Source organism: Ambystoma mexicanum, chromosome 3p (genome assembly GCF_040938575.1).
Source record: "Ambystoma mexicanum isolate Mex_15411 chromosome 3p, UKY_AmexF1_1, whole genome shotgun sequence".
In the NCBI taxonomy this organism is placed as follows: Eukaryota; Metazoa; Chordata; class Amphibia; order Caudata; family Ambystomatidae; genus Ambystoma; species Ambystoma mexicanum.
Genome location: NC_090925.1, coordinates 252,406,254 through 252,433,534, shown reverse-complemented (window position 1 = coordinate 252,433,534; position 27,281 = coordinate 252,406,254). Strand labels below are relative to the sequence as shown.

Here is a 27,281-nt window from a genome sequence, read left to right as displayed (position 1 = left end):
ATGTGATCAAAGGTTATCTAATGTATAACCATAAAATCACTTTAAATAAATAAAACATAACCAGTCACTGGTCTCTGGGTCATACTGCCCCCAGCCAATGACTGCCCTCTACCTAACCCCTCCGGCAGTCATCTTAAGATTTGGCAGCACGTAAAGTGGCACTAGGACCAATAGAAGAGCTGCATAGGGGTTGGAGGGAGGGTTCACATGTGAATCCATGCCAGACCCATGTTGGAGAACAACAGTTACAGTTAAGTAACTTGATCCTTCTCCAGCATGGGGTCTGGCAAGGATTCACATGCTCATGAATACAAGAATACATAGCAGTACACACATGCACAACCATGGGAGGTGGCAAGGCTCAACATTAAGCATTTCAACAACTCAACATTAAGCATCCACAGGAGGGAAATGGGGGCACTTTCTTTGAAACTCCAGAGTGTGCCCGTGGGCCCCAGTACCCAACGGTCGGTGGAGATGGACTCCAACACGCCAACGAAGTTCGCCAGCCGGCCTCCCACCGGGGTGCTTAGGTGGGGGCCCGACGTCATAGCCGGTTCAATCCTGTTTTGCTGAGGCCTTGCCACCCTGGGCTCCTTTGCGACAACGACGGTATCCACCGGTCCTTCGTCCCAGATGTTGTCCAGTAACAGGACTGAGAGGACGGCCTTCCTCTTGGCCTCCCCACATTGGTAGAGGAAACCTTCCTTCTGCTCTTCGGGACACAGCTGCAAATGCTCTGATGCCCTGGCGATCATGGCGTGGAAAGAGCCAATTTCATCAGGGTGAGGGGCTTATGGGGGGGTCAGGGGGGAGGCCCGGGCAGGTGGTGATGGGAGATTCATCCCATCGTCACCACCGTCGTCATACGTCCCCGTCGTCGCCGTCTCCGTCTCCGTTCCCGTCTCATCCCTTGGTGGAGGGGATGGAGGTGAAGGCTGGAAAGGAGGGTGGGGCTGGATTCGCCTCCGCTTGCTTGGTGGGCTCCACAATGGTCCAGGCGCCGCTGGATCGTCAGCTGGAGGCAAGGGCAACCTTGTCCTTATCTCCGTACACAGGGTCTGAAAGGCCATTAAGATTGCTCCTGAATTGTCCCGAGGCGTAGGCATCGGTTGTGACAGGAGCGACGGCTGGGGCACGGGGTCCTCAGTTTCCTCCACGGCCCGTGGCTCCTCGTCGGCTCCACCGTTGCTCTCTACGTCTGCCTCATCGGGATCCCTCCCGAAGGCGTCAAACGTCTTGTCCAGGATAGCTTTGATGCCAGCCAGCTCATCCGCGGCGGTGGTATCCGTGTCCGTTACGGCTACCGTGCCCCCCCCTCTTTCTCGCCCCAGGGTTTCACAGGGTCTTCTTGATCAGCTGGAAAGATGATTCCCTACAGGGTGGGAGGGAAACTCTAGGCCCGGAGTCGTCTCCATTGGGGTAGCCTCCACAGGCGTCGCCAGGGCCGACACAAATCCTTCAATCGAGGCCTTCGCCGGGTGAATCAGGGCCTTCATGACCTTGGGAGCGTCTGAGGCCTTCACCTTAGGGGGAGGGTCACCACCTCGCCCCCCCCTTGGCTTTCTCCCAAAGCTTACTCGGGGTCTCAGATGTCCTTTTCCCTGAGCCAGAGCGTTGGCTTGTGGATGATGGCGTTGGTGACAATGCGCCCTGCCTGGCAGCAGAGGAGCCCGAACCAACGGCGCTCCCGGTGCCTGCGGACTCGCAGTGCTTTGCCTTTTGTTGCACCCCTGTCACCATAGCGCCCTCAAAGGCCTTAGGAGAACTCGGACTACTACTTCTCACCTGCTGCTGGGCTCTTCCCCTCCAGCCAGTTGGCGAGCAGAGTACGACGGTCCTTCATTGTCCGGACGGACATGTTCTTACAGAATGCACAGTCCTCCTCCACGTGCTACTTGTCGGCGTGAAGGCAGTAGAGGCACCGGGAGTGCTCATCTTCCTTGAAGACATTCTGTAATCCACATCCTGGGCAGTTCCTGAACAGTTTCGATCCATTCGGTGTTGAATGTCGTTTGTCCTGGGCAATGTCCGAATCGGGGTAGGCCTCAAAGGTCTTACGAAATCCTCCAAGAAGTGTAATTCGATGAAAATCCGCCATTGAGGGACATAGAAAAATTCTGAAACGGGTCCCTGTCAATCGGAAGAAGAAGAATCAGTGAGCTTGAGGCTCGAATGACTGAAAAAATAAGAGTAAACTCTTTGAAAAAACGCAACATGCAGTAAAAGCTCGAGAGCTACAGCACGAGGACTCCCAACACTTGAACGTGCGGTAAAAATCTGAAGATGGCTGCCAGAGGAGGGGCTTAGGTAGAGGGCAGAATGACCCAGAGACCAGTGATTGGTTATTAGTAGAAAGACAGTTCAGAAACTAAACTGATTTTTTCTTTACAGAGGATTCCCAGCCTGACGAAGGGGAACATTCATGAGCATGTGAATCCATGCCAGACCCCATGCTGGAGAAAGACCCCTGCATGCTCCCCCGCTTCAGGGAAAATAGAGAAACCTTTTCCCAATACCCTTTAGGCCAAACTCTCAGCCCTTGTCAAAAAGTAAAAGTGACAAGAATACCTTTTTTTAGTTCTAATGCTCCTTCATATAGAACCATTGAGAGTGATTGTTCAAGTACTATGCATCAGTTGACATCAATGGACTCCAATTCCCACAACCACCTAAGTACTGGGACGAGGATGATGAAGGAAATGATGCAGAGCACAAGGAGCCTCAAGCTCAATGAGTGTGCTAGTTGTTTTGAGAAAGCACATGTGTGCAGGACATTTAAAGATGGAAAACAAACTATTAAGGGAAGCTGCTCAGGAGAAGATGTTGCATTTCCCACTGAGGCATGTGAAGGCTGGAAACACAAGCCAGTTTGGTGGAGCAAAGGGGCTCGCCAGCAGAAAGGATAAGTAACGTTGAGCAGGGGTTTGTGCCGCAGAGTCGCCGGGAACCACAGGAAGATTCCTGGGCATTCGGCCGAGGATCTGAGAAAGAGTGACCATCTTGAATTTGTCTTTCCTGAGGAATTTGTTCAATTCTCGCAAGTCCAAGATGGGTCTCAGTCCTCCGTCTTTCTTCGGAATGAGAAAGTAAGGGGAGTACCAGCCCTTGTTCCTCTTCGCTACAGGTACCGGTTCTATGGCACCTTTCTCTAGCAGGTCCAAAATTTCCTGCAAGAGGAGCGGATCTGGAGCTTTCTGAGAGCTGATCCCCTGTGGATGACTCTGAGGTATACGTAGGAAAGGCAGGCAGTAACCTTGGGCGACTGTTTCCAATGCCCAAGCATCTGACGTGATAGCCTGCCATACCGTCAGATGTTGAGTCAACCTGCCTCCTACAGGTGTCCTGTGAGGGGAGTCCTCAGAGTGGTTTTGGGGCGGCTGATGCAGATGCCGATGGTAAAGAGGCACCTGCTGTTGCTGCGGCTTTAGAATATCTACCCCGTCCACCTCGGGTAGTTCTTCTTTGACCCCTTTGAGCCGGTCGTCCTCTACCTCTTCCGAATGCGGAGTAGAAGCGAAAGGACTTGCCCCTCGCAGAGGTTCCTGTGGGACGAAAAGGAGTCTGACGGATTGCAGCTCCTAGGGATTTTGCTGCAGCTTTTGAAGTTTGCAGTTTCTCTAAACTGTCATCCGCCTTCTTCCCGAACAAAGAAGAGCCATCGAACGGCATGTTCAAGAGCCTGGCTTGCACATCTGGGGCAAAACCCGACTTTCTCAACCAAGCGAATCTCCTGGTTGATGTACTTGCCGCCATTGCTCTGCTGATACTGTCAGCCGAATCAATGCCCGTCTGGAGGGATTCGCACATAGCGTCTTTACCGTCCTGTATAATATTCAGGAACGCATCCCTTTCTTCTCCCTCCGGGATGCAGTCAGCCGCTGTAGAAGCACACTCCCAAAGTGTATGGCTGAACCTAGCAAGGGTGCACGTAGCATTAACCGACTTTAACGCCATGCTACATGCTGAAAAGACTTTCTTTGCCATAGCATCATATTTTTTATCGTCCCTGTCCTGTGGGACTGTAGGATAAGCCGCCTTGACATCGGTAGAGGATGCTGCTTGTACCACCAGACTTTCTGGGGATGGATGTTTAGACAAAAACTCTGGGTCTGTGGAAGATACCCTGTACTTAGCAGACAGTTTTTTATTTACTGCTGGTATTACATCTGGGGTTTCCCAGTTTGTCATGATCTTTCTCTGAAGAGCTTTATGAAAGGGCACCACGGATCCTCTTGTGGGCCTTTGTCAAGAATATCTGTGAGGTCATCTTGCTGGAAAGATTGTGAAGGTGCAGACCACCCCATGAACTCTGTAATCCTGGCCATTAAGGCTCTGTAGGGGGTTTCAGCATGCTCCCCCGGTTTTGGCTTAGCAAAATCCACCTCAGGGGAAGTGTCTAATCCACTTGCCTCATGTAAAGAATCATGAAGATCCTTTAATCTGCGCTCTTCAGAGGAAAATTCCTCTCTAACTGGGGTTACAGGTCCCTGTAACTCAAATGTGTCTTGTTCAGACAAATCACCCTCTTCTAAAAGTGAGGATATAGTTCTCAATTGTTCTGAACTCATAAAGGGAGTAAATCCCATTTCCAAGGCAGAGGGTGCCGAACTTGTCATTATTGGCCTCGAAAACGTCGATGTCGTCGACGCCGACGCCGAAGGCTTCGAGCGTGGCGTCCAAAACAGAGGTGGAGGCCTCGAGGACCTCGACAGAATTGGAATTCTACTCGACAATATCGACGCCATCGACGTCGAGGGCCTGGGGATAGTCACTGGATGTGTGGTCACCGTGACTTTTCTTGGCGTCGACGCCGGCGTCGAGTCGACAGACCCGTGTGTCGAAGGTCCCTTCGACAACTGCGTCGAAGACATCGACCTCGACGTCGACGGAACCTTCGTCGACGGCGTCGACGGAACCTTCGAGGAAGGTTTGGAGGTCATAGTCCTGCTCGAGGGTTCGAGACGCGCTCGAGAGGTTTCTTTCGCCGGGTACTGTGACTCGCTGGTTTTTGACCTTCGGGTCTTTCGACCAGAGCATCGCTCTCGGCAGTCTTCGAGGGGGTCGAGGCTGCTTTCTCGAAGACGCTCATCATATTTTTTCGGAATTCCTCCCATTCAGCCCGGGAACTATGTTTCGTGGGGCAAGGGATTCTTTTTGGCGAAACAGAGGAAGAGGAAGACGGAGAAGGGGATCTTCGACGTCTCCTCTTCGAGTGCTTCGATCTCGAGGAGTGATGAGACCCACTCCGAGACCTGGAGCGCGAATGGTGACGAGGAGACGAATGTCTCGACTTCGTCGACGAAGAAGAAGCTTTAAAAGTCTTACCTTTCTCCAGCTTCCCCCTACGCTCCTTCAGGGCCTTAGCTGTCATGGACATACAGTCCTCGCATTCCGAACAATGGTGTTCAGCTCCCAAGCACCACAGACAATTTCTGTGAGGTTCGGTCAACGACATCTTTTTCCCACAATCTTGACATTTTTTGAAGCCGGATCGAGGAGTTGTCGGTTCCGACGAGGAAGCCATCGAGTACGGATCGAATAACTCGAGGTAAATAGGTTTAATCTGACTAAGAACTGAGCAACGGTATTCCGAGGCACCGAGTAAGCGCGGAAAAACAGAACTGAGCAACGGACGCTGCGCGCGTCCTTTATAGGCAGGATGACGTCGAGCGTCGATACGGCGGCTGTCGAAGGACATCGACTCGAGGGACGGGTGCGGGTGTGCCCCTGTCGCCAAGATGTGGTGCGGGTGTGCCCCTGTCGCCAAGATGTTGTCTCCCAAAAGCTGCACCGGTGGCATGGCCGTCGGGGCCAGGCACTTAGGAACCTAATGGTTTTGCGGGAAGGTCAATGGCCTCCACATCAGAGCCACAGCTGCCGCTTGAATCCTCGTCACTCGAGGCGCCTGCGTCGACGGGGGAAATACTCTCTGTCTGCATGGCATAGGCCGCTCACTGGTTCGTCCGCCGATCTTTTAGCATCTTTGGTCGGAAATGTTGCCAGGACTAGCAGGATCGCTCATCGTGGATCACAAGGCAGACACTTGTTACACTTTCATTGATTGTCCTTCCACTGGTATATGCCATTGTAGGACAGGCAAAACTTAAATCGAGTCCTCTCCATAGTTGAGGTAAAGGGCGACAGCAAGACCAGAAGGGAAAAGAGGGGGGCAAAGGACAGGCATGCTAAAAAGATTCAAACCCTGGGGCCCCACTCTCCCTAGTGTTTAGGCCCAGCAGGACGGCTGAGGCCACGCGGTCGACATGGTCGACCGAAGCACTAATTGCTGAAATCCATTTGGCGTAGGGTCCAGAAGTAGCCATTGATGATGAAAGGTCGATCTCAGCATAGGGCGACCAGATAGCTGGGCAGAATAAAACCAATCTGAGGGACCTTGATGCGTGAGGGATTTTGGCTACACTACACGTCACGTTAGGGAATAGTGTTACAACCATGCCCATGTTGATGTCCCACTTCGATCCTCGAAAGACGAGATGCAATACTCTGCGATTACCACTAGTTATCGGATTACCACTTGATGTCGGACTATATGCACAGCATGTGATTCTAAGCAGATTCACAAGCATCAGAAATGCAATTTTGGATGTAAAGAGAAAACTATGTATGCATGGAAATAAGAAGTCCTGGCAGGAGAGTATACCAGGCAAATTGCAAACCTACAAAAAGTCCCAAGAAAGGATGGTATTTGTTGAACCAGAAGGAACTGTCTACAAGAAGGAATTAGGAGGGTAAGGTTTGTTGTGGGCCAAGAAAGTCACAGAATTGTTAGACCAAGAACATTGCCATACTACTGAAGAATCCAGGGGAACCAAGCGTCTGTTACCTTGGAGAATTTTTATGCTGGAGCTATTCTACTTTTTATTTATTTTTTATTTAAAAGTTGTTTTAGTTTGTACAACAAACTTTTACAACGTCAAAAAGAAACTGTTACAACATCGTAAAAATACCGTTACAAATTTCACTTTCTTAAAATCATTTTTTTAAAAACATTTTTACTTTGTTCAAAATAAAAAGCTATTATTCTATTTAAAAATGTTCATCATGTTACAATAGCCTCGTAGTTTTACTTCATCAGTTCTTACGCATCTCGTAAGTTCTCATTTTGGATTTTTATCATATAACAAATTAACATATTGCTTTTTTTACATGAGTCTATTTGTACTTAATTCTCAATTAATTATTGGGTGAATTACCATTGCTCATTAGCTACAAGATCTTTTTCTTCTAACGCCTTCACCAACAGTGTAAGAAATTTCATTAGAGTCACTATGTTTTTGAAAGAAGTACCCCACATCATGTTCGTCCAACACCATTCTCTTGCATTAATGGTTATTCCTAATTTTTCTGACCCTATAATGCAATTCCGTGTGAATTCAAAATGGGTGCAGTAAATAACGAAGTGTTTCAGAGACTCAACCTGTGCCTGAACATTACAGAATCTACAGGAGGATTGTGTGATGATTTCAATACTTTGATTCCATCTTGAGGTATTTTCCAAAGTGTGGAATTGATTTAGCTTGAACCTCATATATAGGTCTCTGAGTTGGTTACATGGAAATTGCAATAAATACATTTTACGTGGATTTCTTGATGTAGAATATCTATGTGCCTCATAATAATAAGACTTGTCACTCATATTTAATGGTTTGAACCAATCTAATTCAAATAGACTTTTTTTACATGTAAAACTCTAAATTCAAGATCCTCAGGGGTTAGTGCCATTTCATTCATTAAGTTACCCATCTCTTGATAGAATTTCATGACAGATGGAGGTTTCGATTCTGTAATCATCACTTTAAAATACTCATATAATGAGTTTTTTGGAGGATACATCATCCTTGATAAATTCAACAGTTGGCGCCATTGAAATCTTGCAGATAATGCTCTTAGGCCCAATTCCTGCCATAACACACAACTTGGAATAGATTGTGCCAGTCGTAAAGTACTCTTCCAAGTTTTTCCCTGTATTTGGTCAAGAATAGGATAGATATCTAATAAACACAAGTCTAATCCATACAGTAAAGCTGGTTCTACTTTAAGCATGTAGAATTCTATAAGAGGACACAACGAATATTTACAGAATCTCCGATATATATCATCTTCATTTGTGTCACTAACATTAACATCTTGGCATTCAGCCCCTCCTTCCATCTAACTTTAGCGTTAGAATCAGTGATGTTGTACCCAAGATATTTCAGCGACAACTCTACTGGAATTATCATCATATCAATAGTCCATTTCATTACCTTTGGTTTCCTTTTTAGATTTTTGAAAATAATGATTTTCGATTTATTTACATTACATTGCAAATTGTGTCTATACAAGAAATCCGCAAATATATTTAGTTTCAATTGTAGGCCATATGGTGTTCTGTCGAAAATAAGGATATCGTCAGCACATATACTAACATTGGAACGATACAGAGAAGATTAGCATTAATAAACTACTTTTCATTAATAAACACTTTTTGCAAACACCAGGTTAAAGACATTTTCCTTCCCACCTTATTATTTGGTTTGTAGTTTGAGGGTCAGGATAGAATCTTTGGACACAAGGACGGTTTTGATTTCTGACATTCTGACACAGAGATATTTAGTTTTTGGTAGGGAAATTCCTCTCAGAGCAGGGTCAGAGAGGCATTTTTCCAACCCGTTTATGTTAATTTATTTTTTTAAACCTTTATTAGTGCAGTGAAAGACATACTTCCTCTGTAACATACATATATACATATATGTCATTATATCATCACTAGTGTTAATCATGCCTGTATACTCCTATTCACACATCATTGCAGTTAACGTATATTGTTTTAAACATTTTGACATGGCCCTCTACTGAGTCGTTTCCTGTTTCCTTAAGTATTCTCGGAAAGTCTCCCAAAAGTACTTAGGTCTACAGCTTGGAGTTACCAGGGAGACATAACCCTCCTCCCTCATTTGCGTATGTCATTTCTTTAACCCACATTTTAATATCTGGGGCAGTCTTTGATTTCCAATGATACAATATACATTTTTTGGCGCTCTGACATCCAAGGTTGAAGAGGCGATGTTTTTTGACAGTTATCTTTCCAATGTCTCCAAACAAGTATTTGGGGGGTATCAGCGTGGGGGGGGGACATCTGTGATTTTGTGTAAACAATTTGTAATTGTCTGCCCGTGAAGAGGAATAGTACTCCTGGTGGTAAACTCAGGTAAGTCTATGGGGGGTTAACTAATATTCCTCTGTGTATTCCCTTGGCTCACCTTGCTGTTCTTGTCTTCTCCTTAGGTGCCGGAGTGCGGCGGGAACATGCAGGAGGATGCAGTGGAATGTGAAGATGCTGCGAAGGCTGGTGAGTTCAGCGCGGCGCTGCAGCAAGCGAGGCGATGCGCATAAAATAACTTCTTTCTTCCAGCTCGAAGGCGCGATGGATCGGGAATTCAGGTAAGTATCAACGGTATTGCTCTTGTCCTAACCTTTTCTCCTTCTTTCTCCCTTTTCTAGGAGCTCCAAACTCGAGGCGGGCGTGGCAGAAGGCTGGATGCAGACTTGCAGGCACGGTGAGCATTACGCTGCTGGATGCAGTATAACACGAAGTGTGTGCTGCTCTTCGGGCGTAGTTTAAATAGCCTCCAAAGTAGTCCTAGGTAAGTATTCTTCCCCAGCCCCGCCCGAGTAAAAAATAGTCCCTAAGTAAAGTAGTCCCTTCCAAGCCTATGATCTATGCCGACAAAATCATCCGTTTAGATTGCACTAGTGTCGGTCTGCAGAGTCTACTAGTAGCTTTTGAGAAATATACTGATGAAAACGATTTTATTATCAACTGAAACAAAACCAAGGTGATGAAATGTACTATTAGTGGAAAGAAAAAAGGGCACAGTCTGTGGCTTGCAGGTCCAAAATTGGAGACAGTCCAGGAAATGAAATATTTGGGTTTCAGAATATAATCACACTCTTGTAAAACGGCTTTAAGAAGGGAGCTGAAGGTCAAGGAGAGGCTACTGTTGTCACAAATGAAGCATTTTAATGGAAGATTTGGCAAGTTCTTGGTCATCCCCCTGCTGAAATTTTATGAAGGGAAAATAGTCCTGGCATTCATATACAGATTAGAAATGTATGATGATTTGTTTCATTTTGATTTTACTTATTTTGAGGGTCTGTTCCGGAAAGGTACTTTATCACTGCCTCAATCAATTACATTTGCAGGAAAGGGGTTTTGAGTTAGGGAAGGTTTTGAATAACCTGCAATTGTAAAAGAAAAATTATGGAGAAGTTATTGGTTCAGTACGTGATAACCTGGGAACTAGAGTAAGTTAACTGCATTAACAAAGAGTGGGAAAAGGTTTGGGGCTGTAGCTCCCTGATCTTGCCAAATTTGAAATTTGGGATTACATTTCTGCGCTTTCGACTAAATTTACTTCCCACACGTGAAATATGATATCTGTGGAAGAAATCCGATTGTAGGAATAACATGTGTCGATTCTGTGGAAATAATATCGAAACAATATAACACATGGCAGTACACTGTGAGGTTCCGACAGTCCACCGAAGGATTGGTTTTGAAAAACGTCTGAAAGATTGTAGATGCTCCTCTGGCAAATTATTATGGTACAGTGTGTTTCTCGCCACTTTGTACATATTTTAAAGAAATCTTTTTTTTTAAAAAAATATTTTTATTTTGTTTTAAATGAAAACAGTATAAACAAACTTGTGACATTATATACAATAAGACAATAAACACTTAAAAAAAACACAACACTACACTCCCCCCCTCCCCCCCCCCCAAGAGCTTATCCACAGGGTAGTTCTGTATCGACCTGGTGTGGCCGGGTGACTTCCTCCTCCGAGGCAGTAGGTTCTCCTCATACCCCAAACAGACCAGTGACTAATAACCTCCAGGCTACTAGGTTGCCCACATCCTCCTCCCCACATTTACTGCATGCCTCTTGCCAGACCATGGTTTCGGCTTCCGCCCATTTTTGGAGATCCCTCCACCACATCTCTATCCTAGGTTTGTAGCATTGCTTCCAGTTCATAGCTATCCTCCTCTTAGTGAGTATATACGCTAGGTCTCTCAGTTTCCCCAGATGTCTGGTGTTCTTCGGTCTGGGGAACCCCCCTAGAAGGCAAGCCCAGGTCGTGTCAATGCTTATCGGGACCCCTTTGTCAGCCAACTTCTGTGACACTTCTCTCCAGAAGACTTCGATTACTGGGCAGGACCAGAACATATGCGTCATGTCCGCGTCCTCCTCGTTACATTTCGGGCATGCCTGCCTGCCCGAGTTCGCAAACTTAGCTATTCTCTTGGGGGTCATATACGCTCTGTGTGTGATATATAGTTGGATTTGCTGTAATCTAGCATTTCTGGACACTTTTTTATGATATCCCAGAGCCCGTTCCCACATCCCATCAGTCATCTGAACCCTCACCTCCATTTCCCAATCTAGTCTCAAGTCTGTCAAGTCCTTTCCCACTCGGGACATCACCACCTCATACAATCTGGAGATCTCGTGTCACCGTCTCAGGCCAAGATTTTCGGATAATCCGTACCAACCTGAGGTATGTAACGTATTGGCCCCCATGTAACCCAGTTTCTTCTTCTAGGTCTGCAAAATCCTTGATGGCCCCATCTTGCCATATATCTCCTAGCGTGGCCAACCCAACCGATTCCCAGTACATTCTGATCGTTTTTCTAAGTTGACCATCCCCCGCAGTCAAGGCAACCAGTGGCACCTGCGGCGAACACGGATCCGGGCTTTCCAGTAGCCGGCATGCTCTACGCCACATTTTCCACCCAAGTAACAGCATACCAGGGCGAAGATTTAAGTCTTGTCTAGGGACCCAGATGATCTCCTTCAAATAAAACGGGGTGCAATCTGTCCCAACCAACCTGGACTCGGGAGATTCCTCATCAGAGAGCCACTGTGTAACATATTGCAATTGGCTCGCTACATAATAGGCCTCAAAATGTGGTAATTTAATCCCTCCTTTATCGTAGAAGTTTTGTAGCTTCCACAGCGCCACTCGGTTGCGAGTGCCATGCCATAGGAATTCCCTGCACATGCTGTTGAGTTTGGTAAAGAACTTCCTAGCTATTAAGTATGGTATGTTGTTGAAGAAATGCAGCAGTCTAGGCAAGACAACCATTTTAAGCAACGCCCCTCGCCCTATCATCGCTAGCGGCAGCTTTTCCCAAAATCGCATGGACGCACGGATTTTATCCACAGCAGCCTCGGTGTTATGCAGATGTTCGTTTCCCACAGTGTGATATATGTCTATTCCGAGGTATCGGAAGGACTCGGCTGCCCAAGGCACGGGCAATACCGGTAAGCGTTCCGTGGGGACCCTCGAATAGTACCCTAGGGGGAACATGCTCGACTTGCCGGGATTAAATTTTAAAGAAATCTTGATTTCAATTTTTAATGACAATTTAATCCAGAGGAGTTGTAATCCTATTAATGTTTCCGATGATAGTGTATTTGTTGGAGACTAATGTTTAAAAAATTATGTTTTCATTCCTTCAAGGAATTATGTAATGAATTGTGTAATTTAAGTTTTTGAAGTTCTGAAAATTGGAATGTTTTGATTCATTGTGTAAGTTTTATTTTACAACCATGAACACCATTTTTTTAAAAAATGGACTGCATTACATTTAATGTGCCATGGACGAACATAAGGTAAGTCACAATTAATTGGTTCTCGGTGCACAAGCATCATAATGAAGTACAACGTTATAATGGGAATGAACGCGAGTGCAGATGTGAAATTAAGCTATGAACATTAGCAATGCATTTTTGAAGATGTGGAGTTGAAATCAGGACGGCGCACATCAGACAATTCCAGCAGATGCAAATACAAGACATGCTGGATAATTTCAGCGCACCAGGCGCACTGGTTCAAGTTCTATTAGCACACAATGTATTTTGTATTTTTATTAAAATTTAGAAAGCACCCTTCGCCAAAGGCGCTGAACAATAAAATGAAAAAACAGTACAATCAATCAGTGATACAAATGGATCAAGATTACATCAGCAGAAAAGACGAAAGAACTTTGAGGAAACAGGAGAAGAAAGAAGATAAAGTTAAAGATTTATTTGAAAGATACAAACAGATGGAGAAGAGCGAAGTGAGAGAGGAAGGGCATTCCAATGTTTAGGAGTCAACAAAGAAAATGAACGGAAACAAGATGAAGCATAGGAAGGCCTAGGAACAGTAAGAAGAAATACATTCTGAGCTTGTAAAGATCGTGAAGGAAAATAAAAAGAAAGGAAGGAAGAAAGATCGGCCAGAGACCAGCCATTTGTACTTTTAAAAACAATTGAAAGAAAGTAATAAAGGACGAGATTCAAAAAGGAGGACTGAAATGGAAAGCAAAGAAGATCTAGGGAATGAGGAAAAGAGAAGACGAACAGAAGAATTGTAGATGGAGCAAAGAGAAAAAAGGGGACAAGCGGGAAGACCAAATATTAAAGATGAGCAATAGTCAATATGGGAAAACACAAGAAAAAAAGAGATGAAGTTTAGCAGCATGAAAAGAAAGATGGGGACGAGTGCGACGAACGTTAAACAAAGCATAGCAACAGGAGCGAGCAATAGAAGAAATATGAAGAGAGAAAGAAAGCGAATAATCAAAGATAACGCCACGATTACGCGCTGAAGGTGAAAAGGGAAGAAATGCAGAGGAAAAGAGACAGAGGAAGGAGGTAAAGTAGGATAAACTGTAAAAGAAGGGAAAACAGAACCTCAGTTTTTGAAGGATTAAGATGCAGAATGTGAGAAGACATCCAATTCTGAACAGCTAAGAGACGGTTTGAAACAGTAAAGTGCAATACAGAATCAAAGGAAGAAAAAGAGAGAAAGATCTGGGTGTCGTCAGCATAAAGATGAAAAGAAAGATTGAACGAAGAAATAAGAGCAGAAAGGGGAGCAGTGTAGAGAGAAAAAAGAAGAGTAACAATTACCGAGCCTTGTAAAGAAGAGGGAGTGAAGGAGAAGAGTGTCCAGCCTAAATGACAGAACAGATTTGTTGCAAAAGATATGAACGAAACCATTCAAGGACAGACCCAGAAATACCTAAATAGAAAGAGGAAATAAGAAGAGTGATCCACAGTGTAAAACGTTGCAGATAGATAAAGAATAATAACAATGGAAGAAAGCTTTGAGTGGCGGGCTGAGAGAAGAGAATTAGAAACATGAAGCAGGGCAGTTTCGGTGAAATGAGATGGGCGAAAACCAGACAGCAAAGGTGGAATAAGTGAGTGAAGACTCAAATAACGTGTTACCAGAGTATAAGCGGCACGTTCAAGAGAAATGGGATGGAAATTAGCTGGAGTAGACTGGTCAAGAGAAGATTTTTTCAGGATCGGAAGAATAGATGCATGCTTAAAATGTGGGTGGCACATGATGCACAACTTGGGGCATGAGACTGCACCAAGCGATATAGGCACACATGCGCTGTGACCAATCTGGACAATTCGTCCCTTCTCCCCCAGAGGGGGGTCCCCCCTGACCCCTCGCCACCCTGTTGAGCCTAGGGAGGTGAGCCCGGTCAGCAAGACCCTCCTAGGGGTCTGGGCAAGCGGGACCTCACTGGGAGTGACTCCCCTCTCGGGTATACTAACTCCCATTCTGATAATCAACTCCCAGACCAGCGCGCATTATCTACCTACATGAGAATAGGAAAGTCTGTTTCTTTGGTTTTGAATCCACTGAATACTGACATTTCTTCAGTCTCTTTAGCTTAAGGTAATGCTGAATCTCACCTGAACACCACAGTCAAAGAAGGAGCACACCCTTTTCGTTTGTGATGACATATATAAAACCAAGAGGAACTGTGAAACTGAGAGAAACTCCTACACCGTGGGAGGAGAGAACCCTTCCCAAGAGCGTTCCTCTGACGAGAACGTTGTGGAGGGGTGGAACCACTGTGGAGCTAGTGGTAGCGTGGAGAGCAAACGAGACGCTCGTAAGACACCGGAAGGCTGGCATTCTGACCGACTATGAAACCATGGTCGGGAGAGAGACGGAGAAGAACAAGTTACTTTCTTACCTTGTAACGTTCTTTCGATGGGATGTTCCTCCGACATATTCCTTATCTTTGATGTTACCCATTCCAGCTTGCTGGCCTCCGAAATATTTTCAGTCCATTGCTCAGTTCCGTTTTGAAGCTTAATATTTGCTGTGCATGAATTGGTTATTGACCTTGAAGGAGCGTAAACTGCAACTACAAGGGAAGCTTTACTGCAGGGATGGATGGGAGGGGCGATAAGGAATACGTCAGAGGAACATCCCATTGAAAGAACGTTACAAGGTAAGAAAGTAACTTGTTCTTCGAAGGGATTGTGTCCTCCGACGTATTCCTCATCTCAGTGGTTTAAAAAAGGAGGTGGGAGTAAAATTGGAATATTTCCCTTTAAGAGTGTACAGAATGAAACACAGCTTTCCCAAATCTTGTCTCCTGGCTAGAGGAGGAATCCCCTAGAGCTCCTCTCGGGGGAAATTCCCTTGAACAAAACTGACACTTCCTGTTGATGCTGGTGGCGAACAGATCCACTTGAGGGGTTCCCCAAAGGGTGAAGATCTCTTGAAGGACTTCCTGAGCTAGCTCCCACTCGTGGGAAACTGTACTCTGCCTGCTAAGAGTGTCCGCCGTCAAGTTCTTCTCTCTGGCTAGGAGAACTGACGAAAGAGATTCCTTCTTGCATTGCCCAAAACCAGAGCTGCATTGCCTCTCTGCACAGTGGCAGTGACCCTACGCTTCCTCTTTTGTTGAGGTAGTGCATGGCCACTGTGTTGTCCGTCATTATCAGGACTTTCTTCCCCTGTGCTGATGGCAGAAAAGCTTTCAGCGCTAGTCTGATCACTCTCAGCTCTAACAGGTTGATGTGTAGTCTGGACTCCGATGGAGACCAACAACCGCTGACGGACAAGTCGTTGGCATGGACTCCCCACCCTGTTAGTGAAGCATCCCTGACTACTGTCATCTCCGGCCATGGTTGCCAAAAATGTTCTCCTTTCAAGATGGTCTCCCGACAGACCCAGCACTGAAGGTCTCGAGCCACTCTGTCCGGGGACTTGAAGGAGATCTGACATTCTTCCTGAGAATTTCGACCATTGGGTTCTTATTGCCCACTGGAGGGATCTCATTCTCAGGTGAGCCTCTGGCACTAGGAAAATGCAGGATGCCATAAGGCCTAGCAACCTCAAAAAGTCAAAGGCTGGTAGACGTTGAGCATTTTGAAACTTGTTGACCATCTGCAGAATATCGTGAGCCCTCACCTCTGGTGGCGAGGCTTTTCCCAGGGAAGTGTCCACGACTGCTCCAATGAACTGGAGTCTCTGTGATGGTATCATCTGTGACTTCTTTAAGTTGAGGGACAAGCCCAGCTTGTGAAGGAAGTGGCAGACATAATCTAGCTGGATCTGAGCCTGATCCGAAGATACTGTTCTGATCAACCAATGGTCCAGGTAGGGGTAGAAGTGGATCCCTTCCCTCCTTAGACTTGGAGCCAATACTAACATTAGCTTGGTGAAGACCCTCGGGCGGAGGTCAGTCCAAATGGCAGAACTCGAAATTGATAGTGAGATTTGCCAATTGTGAACCTCAGGTATTTCCTGTGTTTGAGATGGATTGGCACATGGAAATAAGCATCCTGAAGGTCTAGAGATACCAACCAGTCCCGAAGCTGGAGGGCCTGAAGGATCCGAGAAAGGGTTACCATCTTGAACTTGTCATTCCTGATGAATTTGTTCAATTCTCGCAAGTCCAAGATGGGTCTCAGTCCTCCGTCCTTCGTCCTTCTTTGGTCCTAGGAAGTAGGGGGAATACCAACCCTTGTTCCTCTCCGCTACAGGTACCGGTTCTATGGCACCCTTCTCTAGCAGGTCTACAATATCCTACATAAGGAGCGGGTCTGGAAGCTTCAAAGAGTTGTTCCCTGGTAGATGACTCTGAGGGGTGTGTAGGAAGGGCAGGCAGTAACCTTGGGCAACTGTCTCCAATGCCCAAGCATCTGACGTAATAGCCTGCCATTCTGCCAGATGTTGAGTTAACCTGCCCCCTACTGGTGTCTTGTGAGGGGAGACCTCAGAGGGGTTTAGAAGCGGCTGACGCAGATGCCGAGGGAAAAGTGGCACCTGCTGCTACGGCTTTTGTATCTTTGACCCATCCACCACGGGTGAATCGTTTCTGGCCCCTTTGAGCTGGCTGTCCTCTGCCTTTTCCAAATGCGGAGTAAAAGCGAAAGGACCTACACCTCCAGGAGGTTCCTCGGGTGCGATTCGGAGTCTGTCGGATTGCAGCCTCAAGAGATTTCGCTGCTGCCTTGGATGTTTGTAATCTCTCCAGGCTGTCATCAGCCTTCTTACCAAATAAAGAGGTGCCGTCAAAGGGCATGTTCAAAAGTCTGGCTTGTACATCTGGAGTAAAAGGAACAAGTTACTTACCTGTAACTGTTGTTCTCCAGCATGGGTCTGGCATGGATTCACATGCTCATGAATATTCCCCGTCGTCAGGCCGGGAATCCTCGGTAAAGAAAAAATCAGTTTCGTTTCTAATCTGTCTTTCTCAGTAGTAACCAATCACGGTCTCTGGGCCATACTGCCCCCAGCCAATGACTGCCATCTCCCTAGGCCCCGCCTCTGGCAGCCATCTTCAGATTTGGTAGCACGCAAAGTGGCAGTATGACCAAGTGAAGAGCTGTAGTGGGGCAGGAGGGAGGGTTCACATGTGAATCCATGCCAGACCCATGCTGAACAACAATTACAGGTAAGTAACTTGTTCCTTCTCCAGCATGGGGTCTGGCATGGATTCACATGCTCATGAATATAAGAATACATAGCAGTACACACATGCACAACCAACAGGAGGTGTAAAAAAGGTTCAACATTAAGCATTACATCAAAACTCAACATTAAGCAGTTCTTACCTCCTCACCAGGCTCACCTTAGGCGAACAGGTTGCGCAGCACCGCTTGGCCGACCCTGGACACCTCCCTGGAATCCCAGTCGACGCAGTAGAATCTCGTGAAGGTGTGCGTCGACCTCCACGTAGCAGCCCTGCAGATTTCCAGCAGGGGCACACCTGACAAGAACGCCGTGGTAGCAGCGGTAGCTCTGGTCAAATGGGCTCTCGGACGGCCAGGCAACGGTCGGTTTGCCAACCGATGACAGTGCGTGATGCAGCCGGAGAACCATCTGGAAATGGAAGCCTTCGAGAGAGCCTTCCCTTGGTTCACAGGTCCAAAGTTCACAAAAAGCTGTGATGTCTTCTGAAAACTCTTCGTGCGGTCCATGTAGAACTTCAGCGCTCTAGGCCGGTGACGAAGGCGACGAGAAGAAAACAGGTAACACCAAGGGCTGGTTGAGGTGGAAGTCCGACGGCACCTTGGGCATAAAAGAGGGGTGCGTCCTCAGCACCACCCTCGTGTCGTGAAAAGTTAAGTATGGAGGCTTGCAGGATAGGGCCTGGATCTCTCCCACTCGCCGTGCGGAGGTGATGGCCACAAGAAACACAGTCTTCCATGACAGGAATTTCAACTGTGCCGAATGCAGGGGCTCGAATGGCGTCCCCATGATCCTGGTCAGCACCACGTTGAGTTCCCACGCCGGGGCTGGGGCCTTCAACGGCGGGAACGATCAGAACAGTCCCTTCATAAATTCCTTCACCAGGCGATCTTAGAGGAGTGTCTGACGATCCCCACCCCACTTGAGAACGCCAGTATTTTGTCTCTGTCTTTGTAGTTCATGATCCTGGCAATTATCGGTCTCGGAGGGGCACCCAGTTGGGGTCTTTTTGTCAGTGCTCTGTGTGCTCTCTCCACCACAAAACCCTGAGACAACTCCCCGGCCCCTACCTCCTGGAGAAGCATGTTTTCTATGTACTCCGTAGGGTCGTTACCTTCTTTGCCTTCCGGAAGTCCAATTACACAGATGTTGTTCCTCCTAGCTCTGCCCTCTGCGTCCTCCGCTCTCTGTTCCAGGGACTTGACTCTTTACAATACTTCCGTTAATTGCGTCCGTGTTGTGGTGACTCCTGCTGTGTTTTGCTGCACCTGTTGCTCTGTCGCCCCCACCCTCTCCACCAGGTTCCTCGTATCCTGACGAAGGAGGCCCACATCCACCATCACCGCATCCAGTTTGTTTTCTAGCGACACCTTTAGGGCCCCTATTGTTGCGTCCATTTTGTTTTCAAGAGATGCCTTCATGGCGGCTATTGCTCCTATGATTGTGCCGTCGTTTGCGTCTTCTGTCGGTTGAGGTGCAGCCATTTCCAGGTCTGTTGGCGTTGTCTGTTTTTGCCCTGGTGTCTTGGTGTAGGTGTCCATGGTGCTCTGCTTGACCTTCCCATCGATTTTCTTATTTGGCATTGTGCCCCTGCGTGTCTGTCCGCCTTCGGTCCCGTGGACAGCTGGGCCAAAGGTGGGGGACGGCGTTTCCAAGGCGGGATGCTAGTACCGAGTCCTGATAATTCCCTCTAGATTTTCCCGACCCGGCTCCTCCTCTATCTTCTACGGGTCGTGCACTTCACCTTATTGCGTGGGTGCCATGTTGGTCCGTCGGGGGCCCAGACTTTGCCTTGTCTTGGTAGTGTAATGGCGGCAGTTAGGCAGTCCTGCCTGGTGCGTGTTGGTGTCCAGGGAAGCGGGCCGCCTCCCCCCCGCTCCGGGAGGCCTTTCCCCTATGCCGCTCAGTCAGCGACCTGGAGCCGGGGGTCCTACTGCTTCATCCAGCGTGCGCTGCCCGGTGTCTTCTCCACGGGCCCTGGCTCGTTCACAGTCAGGAGTCCGCTGCGCGGCGACCTCCCTTTCGCTGTCCGTGCCTGTCGGCCTCTCCACGGGGTCTGTCTTCTCCGGGCCGCTCCTTCCCCCGGTGAGGTGCCCACGTCCTTTTCTCGCTGAGCCTGTTTCCCTGCGGTTGGCTTCTGTTTTTTTTTGTTTTTCTCCCCACGAGGGGGGGGGGGGGGTCGGTTGCCGCAGGATCGCTGGCTGGTCTGCTCCTTGGCCCTCTACTTCGAGGTCGCGGCTCCGTCCGCCATCTTGGATTTTCACCGGGCTTTCTTACCATCGGGCGTTTTACTATGTAAACGCTCTGTTTTTTCCCGGGATTTCGCTCAGCTGCTGCAGGAATACTTCTTCCTCCTTACCCTGCCCTCGGGCCGCTGCAGCGTGCGCCAGGATGTCTCTAAGTCGGATATGTGCACGGATCGTAGCGGGAGCTCCGTCTCAAGACGACCTCACTCCATGGGCTCAGGCCACGCCCCGGAGAGCCCTATTGTTAAGGAGAATTCTCAGAAATGTGTTCATTCCTTTCTACGTTAGAGACACCCACAACTCTGTTTGCTGGACTTTAGGACACTTTTATCTCATGTAATTTTAATGTGATTTATTCTCTGTATTTCTTTTGACTTTGGAGTCTGACAAACTCCATAGGCATCATCTTTACATTGTGACACACAGCACCTTCAGTGCAATGGCACAGGGAAATCTCTTAGATTTCCCAAAGGTTTAAATACCTTCTCTTGATGAAACTACTGTTTCCAAGAGCAGTAAAGTGACATTGACTTTACTAACATTTTGTAACTTTCTAGAACTAGCACACACTATCTTACCATAGGGTGCTGAAGGGGTTACTTAGTGTCCACTTTGTCTAGTTTCTCATGTAACATTTTTATGTAACCCTTTCTACAATTAATGGCTGGTGGCAGTGGTCTACTTTTTACTACCATTGTGTGTTTTTACCGCGGGCTACGTTCGCAGCTGCAGTAAAGCACCTATGGGTTCCCATTTCGTCAAATGGCCCAATCTTTTTTCACCATTTCTTGTTGGAAAGGTACTTTTTGAGATGTACTCTGCACGCCAAACCAGGTTTGGTTCCTTTGTTAGTTTTGTCTTTGGCAGGATTCACAAGTGATGCACGCCTCTGGCTCCAGCATTTCTGGCAGGGGCAAGAAGTGAGGGAGGTGCCTGAAACTCCCTGTGCTTAATCCCCTTGGTTACGGGAATGCACCCAAAGGTGATTGGCCGGCTGGCTGTCCGGCAAGGACAGCCATCCTGCTGTGTGATTGACAGCTAGACTGGAATGAATGGGAGAAACCTGCATAAAAGGCAAGGCTTTTTGGTTTGGAAGGCAGAATTGACCACTGGACGAAGGAATCCGAAGAAGAACTTGGAAGCGACGCCTGCAGCAACTCCTGGACCGTTGGTTTGCCCGGTGAAGCCCTGCTGCTGTGCTGAAACTCCGAATTCCCCTTGACTAGAGAAGCCCTGCAAGGACTTCTTCTCCCTTTGAGTTGGTGGGACCAATCAACTCCAAAGTAAGCCTGTCTGGACATCCTTTCAGAGCTGGCTGTACTTCCGCTGCCGCTGGAACCGAAGTGCCAGGGAGAGGAACACCAGATTGTATGTGTTGCTTTTAAGTCGGACCCGAGCGCCAGGAAGATCCTCTGGACTTTCCTGATGCAGGACTGACCAAGCCTGAAGCCACCTCAACAGAGTGCTGGACCCCAGATGCGAGGAAAGTCCAGAGTGGTATCCGAGAACTGCGGTGTTGCTATTTGCTGTCAGACGCGAGGAGCTGAAACACTGAAGGACCGCTGAATCAAAGTTTGCCCATTGCTGCCGATGACCTTCCCACTGCAGAGCAGGAGTCCCCAGACGTCCTCTGTCTTGTCCCCATGACTGAGTCTCAGGAACACCAGGATCTGCAGAGCTGCACAGGAACATAAGTCATCTGCTGCATTCTTCTTCAACCTAAAGGTACTGTACATTCTAAGAGAACTTACCTCTTGTCATGTAACTGCACTTGTTCTCTGTTGGTGAGACTTGTGGTTGCTCTGTAGAGTTGCTGCCAGCTTCTTTACTTCACAAGCCTAAACAGCGTGTGGCCCTACTTTGAATTCCTCTATCTACAAAGACTTTTAAAACATTGTGCAAGACTTACCTACCTCCAAGAAGTGCTTCAGTTTCACCTAGACTTTTGCTCCAATTGACTTTGGCTTAGCCTGGCTCCCTGAATGAGACTTCTGTTTGGTCTTCCTTCCAGAAAAGGGTTATATAACTTTGCATTTGCATTGGGGGGGTTTACAAAAGTAATTAGCTGCTTTGGGAAATATTTGTGAGATCTCTTGTTTTGTCATAATACCCTTTCTCTTTTGACAAACTCTTAAACCTGATTCTAAACGCAGCAGTGATGTATTAATGTCCCCAGCACCCTAATCATTGAAATCACCAGATGGTGTAGGTAGTGTCTGTGGGCCATCACAAAAAGGGTACTTACTGATTTAGAAATATTAAGAGTGTGTATTTTTGAAGTGTATTTGAGTGTTACTGTTATATTGACCCCTTCTGAAGAAGGGTTATTCTAACTGACTGATAAATTAATAAGTGTTTACCTGAATACTTGTCACTGTGAATCTCTGTGTAACTCCCCTACAGCTCACAGTGACCGCTCTTGAGAGAAGCCTGGCTGCTCAACACGCTACCAACCTGTGTAGTGCAAGCATATACCAAAGGTTGGGTTCCTATTGCCAGGTGGTCAGGGTTGTTGTAGTGCACCCAAAGGGTACTGCATACAATCTTGCCTAACAAGTACTTCGTCCGACTCCTTCTGGTTTGCCACAGGGCATATAGTCCAGGTTCCAGGGGCACAAGCGAACAGGTGTCATGGGCACTCTGAAAGCACAGTGTCACATATGGCATACTTCATGAGTAAAGGTGCATTGGATATTCAAAGAAAGGTGCATGACTACAGGTGCTGCAAGCACCCTGGAATTAGTCGGGGCATGAAGTGGTCAGCACATGCGTGCAATATTTCTTCTTTCAGGTGCGATCGGCACAGAGGGCATTTGGCATGTTCCAGTATCATTTGGCCAGCATAAACTGCACTGATCAAGAAAGTAAATTTCTGGATGTGTGCAAGTGTATGGGGAGAATTTTGTAAACAATACTGAGAGAAAAGTGACGTTCGGTCTGGGATGGTTGCCACTGGCGAGTAGCTGCAGAACCTGCACAGTAGCATTTCTCTGCCTACCCATTTTACTTTGCACTTCATACCAGGAGGACAGAGTTTGCTACTAAGTCTTTCTGCGTTTCCTTCTTCTGTTTCATCACTGGGGAAAAAGTGCTGGCATGTGTGTCGTTGGTTATGTGAGGGAGGAGGATGTGTGGTATCCTGCATTATGCAGATGGCTGGGATGAGCAACCGCTCACAGAACCATGACTAGGCAATCACTGAAAAGCTTCTAGAAGCAGCAGTTGAGTCCAGAGAGTGAAACACAGAGAAATCATTGATGTCTGAATGGTGTCCACTGCTATCTGCAACTTCCAACTGATCACCATGTACTAAGATGTAATAATAAATAGCCTTAAATGCAAGTTGCTGCATATAAGTCCGCAATGTGCGCTACACCTTGAAATACAACCAAAATATTCCTCTTAAGGAGGTTTGAGGGAAGAGAAAACGGAAGACCTTCCTGTTCCTCAAGCTGAATAAAGATTTTTAAAAAGCAAAGCCCACATCCTTGAATCACCAATGTGCCAAAAGCACCCCTCAAAACCCTGCCCCCCACCTTAGTTTCATATCTTGGAGGGATTCATCTTGCATATACACACAGAATGCAGTCCACATTATTACTATGCTTTGCGGCTGCTGAGCACATAACGCTTTGGGCAACCTGGAATGCTGAGTTCGTTAATTAACCCCCCCTCACCTGTGGTTCACAATTTCCACAGTCCCGTACTGCTCGATCCACAGCTTGCCAATTATAACATTATGGACACAGCAGGTGGGGTTCGTCCATGTGAAGGCTTCGTTGTACCTGCACAGAAGAAACAAAGCAGGCAGTGAATGCAGCAACTTGCTCAGACTTGATGCAGAGCAGAGTCTTGCATGCTGTAATAGGAACCCCTCCCAGTGGGAGCGGAGCAGAGCATCAGATGAAATATAGAATATCTAGAACTGGCGTTTCTTTAAATTGTTAATAAATATGTTACATTTTTATTTCTTTTTATATGCTGGCACATAGTCTTCAAGCATTCACAATTTTAGCAGATATGAGCACCCAGAAGCACACTTTCTCAGCTCTATACAACAGCTTAACACCTAGTGTTCATAGGCACAGTTCACACCATTAAAACAGAGCAATAATATGCACAACACAGAACTATAAAATAAATCTGCATCACGTACAGGAAACGTGCCATTGCACACAACAAAGCTCTACATTATAGCTGGTACACTTTACGAAGTGGCAGAATGTGTATGCCTCATTACATAATGTGCTTGTGTGCCATTTTGTATAATAATGTATGCCCAATTGCCTCTATGCTGAACTTGGGAATGTGTGTTTTGCTATATGCCTGAAGACAACATATCTAAACAGCTGATACAAAAAATCAAAAGACAAAAAATTAAGGAAAAAAAACATACATGGGAGTAATCGGAGAAACATTATCGTAATGTGCCCAGAGTAAAGGGAGAATTGGAAGGCACATTTCAAGGGCTGTGATCCTCAAGATAGAACATTGTTTCTCACCAAAAAGACAGAGCCGACTCTCTAAAGTGCTAGTTGTGGCACAGCATGACTGATGCCCCAACTCAATGAAGGGAGGAAAGCTAAAGTACAGTTATTCCAAGTTAACTCACAAGACTGGTATAATTAAAAATATTGACTTAATATATTATAAACGTACCAGCTGTGTCCGGCGAAAGATACGCTGTTCTAGCAGATCAGATATTAAAGACCAATATTGGTCGGAAATTCATAGGGTCACTTCTGTTCCCCTTCTTAAATATTGAATAACCATTGATCGCTTCCAGGAAGGGGGTGTAGATCCCTGTGACTTATCAATGGCCATTGAAAAGGCTAAATGTATAAGATGGAATGAGAGGTATGCACTGTGGAGGGCAAAGGAGAGGGAAGGGAGGGCAAAGGAGAGGGAAGGGAGGGCAAAGGAGGAATTGAGAGTGGAGGTGGGAGTAGAAACCAGGGAAAAACTGGTACAGCCAAGACCATATGGAGACAAATAGGAGGAGGGGAGGTGAAGAAGAGCAGAGTGTTGTGGAGCCAGGAGTTGTAAAGGAAAAGAGGAGGAGCCAAGCTGTAGAAGAGGTGGTGAAAGCTAGAACGTAAAATAGGGAACCGAGGGAAGTGGGCCAGAGGATAAGGGACTGATCAGGTTTCATCTATCTGGACTCAGATTGGCGGAAGAACAGGTGAGGCCATGACGGCCTCACAACAAGGGGTTAAACCTAAAAAACCCTAGGGCAAAAGTAGCATTAGGAATAGGATGTCTGATTAACATACAGATGACCCAAGGAACCAGGGTAGGGTTTCACGAGAAAGACATTTGCGCCATCCTGATGAGAGTGACTAAAGACTAGGGAGACTCTCCAGAAAGCCAGGAAAGAAGTGTTTAAAGCCTCAAAAATGGTAATTGACTTGTTAACCTGAAAGACGGAGAGCCACAGTGTTAGGAAAGTTCTCTTTTTAGCAACTTTCCCTCCATTTCTCTGGACCCCGAAACATATTGTTTTTGTTCTCTGTCCTGACTTTTTCCAGTGAAGTGAAGCCTTCAGCTTCACTCCACTGCACTTTTGCTCATTGTTATGGGCAAACTCACCAGTCCTTCAGACTGTCCTACTGGGAAACTATATTGCCCTTTTCTTGTTACAGGTTATCTATTTTTTTGGGTAACTTATCATTGCACAATGCATCTTATAAAGCAGTGCAATGGGGTTTCTTTTGTATGACCCTAGCCTACACTCAGTATAGTTTTTCGGTTACCTTACATGTGCCTAAAGACAATCTGGTGGTATCGGTTGCATTTTTACTATTATTTTTGCAATACTTTTTGTTAGCCTCACCGCGTTTTGCTACTGTCACTAGGGTTCCAACATGGCGGTGCCATGAGATTTTAGCTTTTTCTTTTGGCTATTTTGTTTGTTGACCACCTTCCTGCTTCCTTCTTCCTGCCTTGCGAGCCAGAAAATTCCTTTTATGTTCATGCACTGGCCAGTGCAGGGCCATGTCTGTGTTCCCAGGAAGTGTGTTAGGACTGTCTGGTTTCTGTAGGTCTACAGAATATGCACGTGTTTCACAATCAGCGGTCCTGATTGGACCACTGCTGTGGTGTGTGTGTGAGGGGCAGATTTTCAATTGGGTGAGCTGAGTTTCTGTCTCACCCGAGTTTCTGGATAAGAAGAGCCATGCAGCCATGCCCCAGAGGTCTTGGAGAGATCCTGTGAGGAGCCACGTATCCTGCCCAGCTCTGAAGACGTTGGAATACCTGTGGACCAATACTAAGAAGGCCTGGCGACCAACCTTTGCTGCAATCCTGGTGGAACCCTGTTTGGCTGGTGATCTTTAGAAGGCATTCAGTGATACTTCGACCCTTGGAGTGGTGGGACCAACCATTCCAGACGTCTGCTCGTTGCCCAGCCATCTGGAATCTTCGGAAGCATTGCTGGAACAATCCTGTGGACTGACCAATTCCAGTTTGAGCTACACAGGTAGAGGCGTTGTTCCACGTTTTGGCTCGGAACTTTAAGGACCCTCAGCTTGCCATACAGTCACTCCTGCAATATTTTGGCTTTCCAGGATCAACAGGATCCGAGATAGGTGGCTGACTCACGCCGCAACATCTGTGTTCCCCTTCTGTGCATAAGTGATTTTCATAGAGACTGCCGTTCCCGCGTCTGGTCCTGTGTCAGGAGGAATGCTGCATCGTTGCGAGTTGTATTCATCAACAGGAACAGGTTGCACCAGCTTCTGAATCTAACCAGGACATGTCTTGGACCCACAGCTCCTGGGGCTCCTGTGACCGGAATCAACAGCAGGAAAACCAACCTCTGACAACCCTCCAATTGTTAGGACAGTTTTTTCGAAAGTCCAACTAAGGGCTTCATAAACCCATACATCTGAGGCAGTACATAAATCCACTCTTAGTATAAGGCGGTCCCACCTGAGAACATTTGATAGCGTAGATAGAACAGCCAGGCTTATCTTAGGAGAGGGAGAGGGCTGTAGCTTGGTACAAAAAAACTGTAGCATATATATGGTGCAAAGAAACACTGAAACACTACGTCTTGTAAAAAATAAAGGGTTTATTTAAATACAAGTAGACCAAGATAAATCTTGAGTAAGTACGTAAGTACTGTCAAATTAGATGTAAACACAATTATAAAAAACAATGTCATATTTATGGGCTACAACCTTATGTATAACCTTATTAAGAATAGCAATCACCAGTTCAAGGTGAGTCAAACATATTACACATTCA

The 27,281-nt window shown here is 46.7% G+C and overlaps 1 protein-coding gene across 5 annotated transcripts in view; it reads right to left on the bottom strand.

The window, feature by feature from the left end:
• OSBPL2 (oxysterol binding protein like 2) overlaps window positions 1-27,281 on the bottom strand; it is a 1,093,509-nt gene that overhangs the window by 441,857 nt on the left and 624,371 nt on the right. For all 5 annotated transcript variants that reach the window (XM_069650733.1, XM_069650731.1, XM_069650732.1 and 2 more), the window contains one exon: window positions 23,711-23,818. In XM_069650733.1, coding sequence (XP_069506834.1) covers window positions 23,711-23,818 — 108 coding nt within the window. The remainder of the gene's footprint in view (window positions 1-23,710; window positions 23,819-27,281) is intronic.